Raw genomic sequence first — 10,008 nt, 5'->3', positions numbered from 1 at the left:
CGGGTCGGTGATGTTGCTAGTCCGTATAGCCGACGTTTTTTCTTTCCCCCCACAATTCTTGACCATAATGCCATATCAAATTCTGGGTGTAAGCTATTGTCTTCTCCATACTTCTTTACAACCAGTTTCTTATATGATTCCTACAATGAGAACTTTAGCAATTAGTACATTCACATTATAAAAATCAAGCACTTAAAACATACATTTACAGTTTAAGGGACTTACATAAGCTTCACCAGCCATTGGGCCAACCCAATCCACATTTTTGTCTTGAATAATATCTTCCACATCATTAGCTTCTTCCAAATCCATATCTACTAACTCGCTACAAACCGGTAACTTATCCAGAGGTCTTGACCCTTTCTTTGCATGTGTTTGTAACCAAAATTCACCAAACTTAGCACGTCGCTTCAATGTGTTGTCCTACGAAGTATGTTTTTAAAATTTAGTAAGAAAATAGTATTGGTGATGTATTAAATAAGCGTGTGTGTGTGTGTATTTCAAATTATAACATGTTAAACCAAACTGTTAGTAACAGTTTGATTTCTGTTTTTGATTTTTAAAAACTGTTACTAATAGACCATGAACATACCTAGTATTAAAGATTTATAATTAACATTTCTTACCATCTCTTTTCTAACCGTAACAACGCTCTTTGAGCCAACAGTATGTCTACCACTTGTTGCGTTCACTATATTTTTGCTGTTTTGAGAAGACCTGTTTTGCCATGAGCTGGTATTCCAAACCTTAATTAGTTCTTCTCAAGAATCTTAACTAATCCATTGTGGCTTAAACGGAGTAGTGACACTCCAATCTCTCCCAACTTTTATACCCTTCTGAAGCGCACCGGTCTTGGCAAATTTCCGAGCCTTACTCAACAAATTAGGAAACTTTCCCTTAATGCACCTCTCCCAGCAAGAGTGAACTGAGTCTTTTTCCTCAGCTTCCCATTGATAGTATTTCTAAAAAGAGAAAAACATTAATCAATAATGTTTATATCTTCATAAGGTTATATGTATTATTATAATATAACTAATAAAATACGCATCATTATAATATGTACAAATGTGTTATAGGCATACCTGAAAACGCTCAAACATGCGTTCGCGATGAAAGATAGGAACATCTTTCCATCCCTGCCATCCGCCCGACCACATCAACTTTAAAATGCAACCAATAATTCGGGAAACCGGATTTTGAATATTAAATCTAGAAAATGGAAACAATGCACCACAATCAACAATAATAATACTTTTTTAGCCACCTGAAAGAGAATATTAATATATACACACACATATGTCTCACACTTACTCGTCATTTTCAACCCAAATCCAAATGCGATTTTCAGGTGCAGGTATCAGAGGTGGAGCAACCGGTCCCCGGCCTATAGCAACTGGCTCATCCTCATCATCACTAGGTTTATGGAGAGGCTCTGTACTACCATGACTGTTAACTTGCTCGCTACCTCGACCATCATCTCCTGTTAAATTGCGTGCCATATTTTCTAAAAAAACAAGTCTTAAAATTAAAGAAACGTAAAACTAAATTATGAACTAGTTGAAGACCTTACTAAAAGAATTCACCCCTTTAATACTTTTCTCAAATTAAACAATTAAAATAGAACTACTCATCAATTAAACCCTACTCATACTTGTATAAAAGCTTATAACTTTGAGTTGTTATCCAAACTGCCTGACCATTTCATTTTAAACTTACATTTATATTTAAGATTTATGACAAACACTACGTAAAAGTGTGAGAAACTAATAGTAAGTCTATTCTAATTTATGCTACCGGTGAAGTTCAAATATATTAAAAGCATATGGTAATAACTATTGTTTCACACAAAAGTAATTATTAACTGATTTATTAATACCCACAACAACTATACTTTGGATTTCATGTTATATAAGAATACAAATCAGATTTATATTATTCATAAATATATGATAAACTTAAGGTTATAGTGTTATTACCGTGACCGTTACCTCGCCTACTACCTCGACCTCTACCTCTACCACCTCCTGATGCATTGTGTGTCACAATTCTTACAACAAAACAAAAGTATTAATACTCACAAGTACTCTTATGTATAGGATTAATAACTAACATAACTTAAAATTTTAAAATTAAAAGCACACCTTTTTTCTTGGCGTTCTATCAACTCCCTACCGTCTCCATCACCACCACCATCATCATCGTCATCAAAATCCTCATTGAAATCATCATCATTGTCATCAAGGATATTCTTTGACACGTATTGTATTGTCGTAGTGGTATCTGACGACCCAGCTAAATTAGTCATCAGATCACCACCATACACACGGCTACGACTACTGGTTCCGCCTCTGCGCAATGCGACTCCAGGACCTCTTGCAGGCCGTATCATCACATACGGCCCATGACTCCAAACAATAGGTTTATCATGTGCACCTCTATTGGGATCAAGCTCCCGAGACTCAATGTCACTATCATTACGTCTCAATGCAACTTGTTTGGACTTTCCACCACGAAGACCACTACCAGCACCATGAGCACCACCACTACCGGAATTATTTTTACTGTCATTCATTATGTATACAACCTACATACAAATATAATTAAACATGGTCAGCTTCAAAAGATAAAAAAAAAATAGTTTCTTTCAAATTTAAAGTTGTGAGCATATTTTGGATCTTTGACAAGAAAACTACTGTAACCTCATTAAAAGTGCCGAGTACTCAATTTGGATATGCTTCTGCTCATGAATATCATTTATCTAAGACATAATAATCAACTAGCTTACTCAATTCAATACTAGTTACAACACACACCATTAATTTCACCTAATTAACCATTACTTTCTTAAAAAACCAAACATTATCAATCAAACATATCATTCAAACTTTACAAATTTCCACATAAAAATCAAGTCTTTTTACATCCACCATTCCAAATAATTATATCTTAACTTCAAAAGATTAAAAAAATGGTTGCTTTCAAATTTAAAGTTAGAATATTGGGTATCACTTATCTAAAACTAAAAAACCAATAATCTATAATCAATTTAATAATACTGGCTACAACAAATACACCCAATAATAATAAAAAAAACAAAACTTTATCGATAACCAATGGCATAACCATGAAACGATTTAGTATAGCTAATATCTCTATGGAACATTATTGAGCATAACCATGAAACGATATATTCTATTAAACATAATAAACAACTAAAAGTAATTCCAATTCTACACAAATAAAAAAATAACAGAAATTACCTTTGAATGAGGAGTCCGATTAGGGTCCAATAAGTCCAATCAAGGAGAAGAATCTGCTTAGTTTGACTATGGCTAGGTTAGAGCTTCATCATCATTGATGGTGGAGAGGAGTGATTCAATGGGAATAAGAATGGGCGGTTAGGGAAGAAATGAGCGGGCTAAATCCAATTTTAGCAACTTTTACCACTAGTAAAAAATATCTTTGGCGGTCAAATGTTTTTTGTTAGGGCGGTCACTACCTGAAAGCTCCTAAACTAAAGAAATTCCTATCTTGTTTGATTGATGTTTATCTTTTTGAATTAAAATATTCAATTTAATGTTTAATGTTTTGAATAAAAATAATTTATTTAATATAAAATATATATTAGAACTCGTAGAGCCAGTATACCACAATTCGTATTGAGGTTATCTTTAATATTTAATTATTATTGTTTTGAAAACAAGCTCACGCTAATACAAAATATTCCAATTTAATTATTATACGTTTTAACAAGTTGAACGCCTAGTTTTATGATAGGTTTAGTTTTAAAAACATTAAATGTAACATAATTTGTAACATAATAAAGGTCCAAGCTATCAAATGTAACACAATAAACATCCGAAATATCAAACGCTAACATAATAAATATTCAAATCTAGTTTTTATACCAACATATACCCATATCTTGATCATTTTATAAAACATTAAATGTTTCTCTACTTTATCTCGTTCAAATTTTCCATGTTTCCCTTTAATCCTTGCGCCTAATTTTGAGTCGTGAGCCATATTTCTGCAACATAAACACATAATATTATTATTATTATTCTTATTATTATTATAATAATAATAATAATAATAATAAACAAGAACATTGTATATGTTTTAGAATAACTCTCCAATAACATAACTGAGATTTATAACTCAAAAGTCAATTAAAATCTCTCAAACCATTAATCGAATTATCTCTTAACAAAACCCTAACCCGGATTTATCTATCTATAGGCTCACCCAAACTTAGTGAACACAAATATAATACCCAAATTAACTATTAACAAAATAGGTTACTTGGATTGGGATGGGTACTCATACCAAACGACAATCCCCCCCCCCCCCCCCTCTTCCAATTGTTGTACCCGAATTTCACCCTTAATTTTTGACTTGAAATAGGCGGGCCTTCAACTTAGATATTGTCATCTTTTTCTTGATTCTCTGAAGGAAATTCGTGATCTCTTGTGGTGTACTTTAGGCTTGGCTTGAACAAACATTTGCTTTTCTTGATTATTACACGTGTTTCTTTGTGCTTGAATATTTTCCTAGACCGAGCTTTTAGTTTCTTAAAAATTTTTATTCGGACATTGAATTTCAGAACTTGGATCCTCGATTGAAATTCGACCCCTACTTTGCTTTTCTTCTTTAAGGATAATTCTTAGAAGATCTCAGTCTGCAAACTTTTTCATTTCAATGCTAGCTCGTGCATCGCACTTGCTACCTTTGGTCTAATCCTGTACAAATCGTTTCTTGGTCTTTGCCAATTTTCATCAAAATCTAACATGTATTATCATTAATGGTTAGCAAATTGTATTTCATGTGAATGTCACATCATCCACCTTCCGTTGCTTGACCGAGACTTATGATATTACTTTGTAGGCTCGGGATGTAATAAGGATTACTCGATAGGCGTTGCTCCCCTGCTTTTTTCCTTTAATAGCAACTGACCCTTTCCCCGAATATCAATACAAAACCTGTCTCTGAACTTTACCTTTGCCCAAGATCTATTAGACGGATTCAAACTCGAGTTTCGTGTACCGAGCTTTTCAAACCAATTATTGATACAAAATTTAATAAACTTTATAATAAATTTATAAGTACCAAATATATGTTTTTACATATATGATACATCTTTTCTTCTCTATATAATTAATACACAAACACGCATAAGGTACATTTATGAGAAAACTGCAAAGCTATTTGAAAGTAGAAAAACTATTACAACCAATAAACTTTTTTAATTATTTCAAGCTAAGAGAAAGTAGGAAAACTATTACAACCAATTAACTTTTTTTTTCATTTCTTTTAATTATAAGATTAGTATTAGAAAAGAAAATAGAAAATAAAAAAAAAAGAAATGAATACGCGTAGGTTACGAAGTTACATATATGTATTTCATAAAAATGTGCACACACTGTTGGGTTTATACTTAGTTGGTTTGTACTTAGTTATATATTAATGTAATTCGTGTTTGGGTGTGTGTATGTAAACCGGGATCTCCTTGTGATCTCGGTGGGCTTGGGCTTTATGTTGGGCTAGGTTGTGTGTTTCCCCTATATATAGATGTCTTGTATAGGGTTTTAGGTTGGCCGTTCATATCATTGTGATGAACGTGTGTTTTGTGTAACCTAGTGCTTAAGCACCCGACGTTAATCAAACGTGTGTTTTGAAGCATCATCTCGTGTTCTTACGTGTTATACTTGTCTATATCTTGTTATATTCCGCAATAACGTTGAGGTATTTTATATCATATTGAAAGATCCGCTCTCGGGACTTACAATTGGTATCAGTGCCTTTTGAACCATTCAAGGCTCGGTTTGATATCAAAGGATTCAAGTTTTTTTTTTTTGTGTTTGGTGGTTTTGGTTTAGGTTTCTAGTGGTCTGTGTATCGGAGAAGAATAAGTGTTATTTTTTATCAAGGTTTATATTATCTTTGGAAATAATTCAAATCCCACCAATCTAGGGATTTAGTTGTTACCAAAATCAACTGGTCAAATGAGTTCTCGGGTGTTCTCGGCTGTATATCATAGTTTTCGGCCATATTTGATCATTTTCGGCTTAAAACAAAGAGTTCTCAGCCCAAAACAAGTGTTCTCGGCCAAAACCAAGGGTTCTCGGCCAAAACCAAGTGTTCTCTGTCATCATTTGTTTTCGGTCAAAATTTTTTTTCGGTCAACGTGGGTTCTCGGTCAACGCTGGCTGTGATCTAATATGTTCTCGGTCAATTTTATACTTGGGCCTAATCAATTCTGTTTGGGCTTTGACTCTTGGACTTTAGGATAACTGGACTGTGAAATTTAAGATGGACCTAATAACTAATGGTAATGGATCATCCAATGCTACACTTCATCAAGAACTGGACTCGATAATGGGAACTACTACTCACATACCCCGTATGTTGTCTCATGAGGGTTTTAGCGAGTGTAATTTCATATTCGAGAAATACGTTAAAATGAAATATGCTAAAGTTTGGAGAAGCATGGTTAGAGGTCCTCAAGTCATCACCTACCAACGTGAGAACTCTAAGGAAGTTGTTGTGAAGCCCGTTGAGTTGTATGATGATGATGATGATTTTGCTAAAATAGAGGAAGATGAAAAGGCACTTTCAACTTTGACTATGACACACTCACCTGAGATTGCCTTGGGCTTTAGAGAACTGCAATCTGCTAAGGCACTATGGGAAGCATTGATTGAAGTATATGAAGGGAATAAAGACATGAGGAGGAGGAGTCAAGATCTGTTGCGACAAAAATTTAACATGTTCAATCACATTCTGGGAGAGTCATTGGAAACTCAGCGTCATAGGTTCATAGCTCTTGTGACTAAGATGAGATCTGCAAGCATCAATCTATCAGCTGCTGAAATAAACAATAAGTTGGTGAACTCATTGCCTCAAAGTTGGGATATGAACGTTGCAGTTATCAAGAAGACGAAAGATATCAACAGCCTGACACTATCTGAGGTTATGGCCATCATCAAGGCATGTGACATGGATGACAAACAACATGCTATAAACCATGCAAATTCCTACAACACAGCGGGTTACAATGTTGCCTCAAACAATGCACTTATCTCACAAGACAACTGTTCAATGTTCAAAGCTACCCAAGGGCAACACCAGTTTCAACCTCAAAATAACTTTTCGATGTTTACGTCCGCTCAGGGTCAATTCTCCCAAGCCTCACACAACCAGCTCCAGTGTTTTTTGCTAAACCTGCTCAACCACTTATTGCTACCGCTAATCCTCCAATATCTGGTGCTACGTTTAGTCAAGGCTCCAGTCATATTCCTACCATCTCAAGAGAACATTTCCTTGATAGCAGGGTTCATGAATTGCTACAACGTGTTTCTTGCTAGAGATCTGGTTCAACCCGTAATAGCTGCCAAACTTGATCAAATTCATCCTGATGATGTGGAAGAGATGAATATCTCCTGGCAAATCGCCATGGCAGTGTTTCGCACTAAGAAATTCACTAATAGAATGGGCAGAAATAATTGGAATGTGCCAAATAATTAGAAGGTGGGTTTTAATAAATAAACTCTAAGATGTTATAACTGTCACAAGCCAGGTCACTTTGCTCGTGAGTGCACCAATCCAACTAAGGAAGGAAACATGGAAAGGACGTTGGTTCCTTTGGGAAATGCTAGAGAAGAAAGTGGGGGTAGTTCGGGTGATGGTGAACGGGGTATGGTGGCTCAAAAATTCTCCTGGAATGAACAGATGGCTGCTCTCAACATAAATAATCAGACTGCCAACTTTACTCGTGTTGAAGATACTGAAGAAGAAAATGTTGCTGAGGAACAAGTCAAGGAACTTCAATTTGCTTTTATGGCATTTACTTCTTTCAGCTCATCTGAGGTAAGTTCTCAATTATGTTCTCAAGCTTGTATTGATAAAGTAGATATCTACAAATCTCACAATAGTAACTTGCTTAGAGAAATGGAAACGGTAAAATCCGAAAACCATAAAGTTAAGAAAAATGAAAAGGCTTATCAAGATAAAACCTAGGCAAAGAAAAAGGATATTTCCAAGATAAAATCTGATTTTAGTTTGAAACGTTGTCATCATCTAGATGCCAAACAGAAAATTATTGAATTAACTGCTGAAATGGAAGCCTCTAAGTTAGAAGTTTCAAATCTAACTAATAATTATAAAAGGGTTGAACTAGATTTTAGAAAGTTTGATGGTTCCAGTAAGGTAGTCAATTCCATGATGGAAAATCAGTTGTGGTGGAAAGAGAATGAAGGTGAGGGTATAGGATATTGTTAAGTACCCCCACCATACAATGACAACTATACTAGTCTTCCTCTTACCAAAGAGTAGGAAGAAAGGTTAAAAGACATGACGTATGGTAAACCTGTTAAAAATGAAAAGGTTGACTTAGTAAAGGCTATTTCTTCCACTTCAGAAGTGAACGATTCTAATGTGTTTGCCTCATGTACAGATAAAGTAACCATTGAGGATTGGACTTGTGAGGATGATGATTCATGTGTTTCTATTAATAAAGACATTAATTCTGGTGTTCCTTTAAAATTACCTGTTTTGAATTCTGTTATTCCGACTATTTGTGTGGGCTCTATTTTTAAGAGCAAAGATACTTGTGTGGTTGATTCCGTTAAAATTTTGAATTCTGATAATGTGGTTTTCAATAAGTTTAAATATTCAAAAAATTCTAATAAATACTCATTAACTAAGTTTGTTAAAGAGGGATGCTATAATGACAAACAGGGTGGTAAGTCAAATCATGTGTCAAGTAGTAAACATCAGGTGTTTACAAACTGGTCCACACAACCAGTCCAAACAGGAAGTTGATCAAATAAAATTCTATATAAAACGTCAACCCTGTTTTAACTGTGGCACTCCCGGTCATATTGCTATAAATTTTCCACATCGTCCATATGTTCCTTATTGAGATTTTATCAGAGGAATATGCCTCGTAATACCTATAAGAGAAATTTCAGGTATAATCGGGCTAGTCCCTCTAAAGATGATTGGAACAGAAATAACTCTGATAGAAAGAGTGTTTCGTTTTCAAAAAGGAACACGACTTCTAAACCAAAACAAGTGGAAAATACTAAATCATTTGTGTCTCCCACTCAAATACAAGAGACCAAGTCATCCATTCGTACAAATAGTGCCAAATCTTACAATGGTATACTTGAATCGTTGCCTAAGTCTTCGGTAAAAGAGGCATTGAATTCAATATTAGAAGATCGAAAGGATGTGTCATGGCAACCCGTGACAACTTTAGATGAGTCAAGTTCACCCAGTGTAACTATGGACTGGGTACCAAAGTCTAATTAATCTCGCACATCGTGCAGGAACAGCTATGGAGGAATATCATCAGACCTTGGTATGTTGATAGTGGCTGTTCCAGGCACATGACAGGAGACATTTCCCAGCTAAACAATATTCAAATCTTTAATGGTGGGTATGTTTCCTTTGCGGGAGGAGAGAAAGGGAAGATTACGCAGAAGGGTACTCTAAGTAACGGTGTTCTAAAATTTGAGAATGTTAATTTTGTTCCAGAGTTGAAGCACAGTCTGTTAAGCGTGTCACAGATCTGTGATAAAGGTTTCTCAACTCATTTAACTAATAAAGAGTGTTTGATTTTAAACCCGGTATCATCATACCAGAAGACTGGATTCTTGTTCGATCACAAAGAAAATATAACGCTTACGTGATCTACACGAACAAAAATGTTCCTGATGAAATAACCTATCTGTTTTCAAAAGTGTCAGAACATAATGCCATGCTTTGGCGTCGTCGTCTTGGTCATGCAAATGTGAACAACTTAAACCGTCTTGCTAAAAATGATTTGGTGCGAGGTTTACCCGTCAAAAATTTGTTACTATTGAAAAATGTGTGGCTTGTGCTTTGGGTAAACATAATCGAAAAACTCACAAACCAAAATTGATTAATACCATTTCATCAGTGCTTCAGTTATTGCATATGGACCTTTTCGGTCGTTTTGAGTCTTTCTCGCAGTTCTTATTG

General features: G+C 34.9%; 1 protein-coding gene across 1 annotated transcript; it reads right to left on the bottom strand.

Annotated features, from left to right (window-relative positions):
- Positions 1-759: 759 nt before the first annotated feature.
- Positions 760-2,631, bottom strand: LOC143599585 (uncharacterized). Its single transcript, XM_077077499.1, has 3 exons — positions 2,142-2,631; positions 1,989-2,047; positions 760-1,504 (listed from the first exon to the last, which is right to left on the bottom strand). Exons 1-3 carry the CDS (start codon positions 2,570-2,572, stop codon positions 1,308-1,310), a joined length of 687 nt encoding a protein of 228 aa, XP_076933614.1. The 5' UTR covers positions 2,573-2,631; the 3' UTR covers positions 760-1,307.
- Positions 2,632-10,008: the final 7,377 nt, after the last annotated feature.

Source organism: Bidens hawaiensis, unplaced genomic scaffold (assembly GCF_021521415.1).
Source record: "Bidens hawaiensis isolate Kalapana, Puna unplaced genomic scaffold, B.hawaiensis_p1.1 tig00052391_1, whole genome shotgun sequence".
In the NCBI taxonomy this organism is placed as follows: Eukaryota; Viridiplantae; Streptophyta; class Magnoliopsida; order Asterales; family Asteraceae; genus Bidens; species Bidens hawaiensis.
Note: the sequence above shows the minus strand (reverse complement) of the source record. Positions and strands in the feature narration are given on the sequence as shown.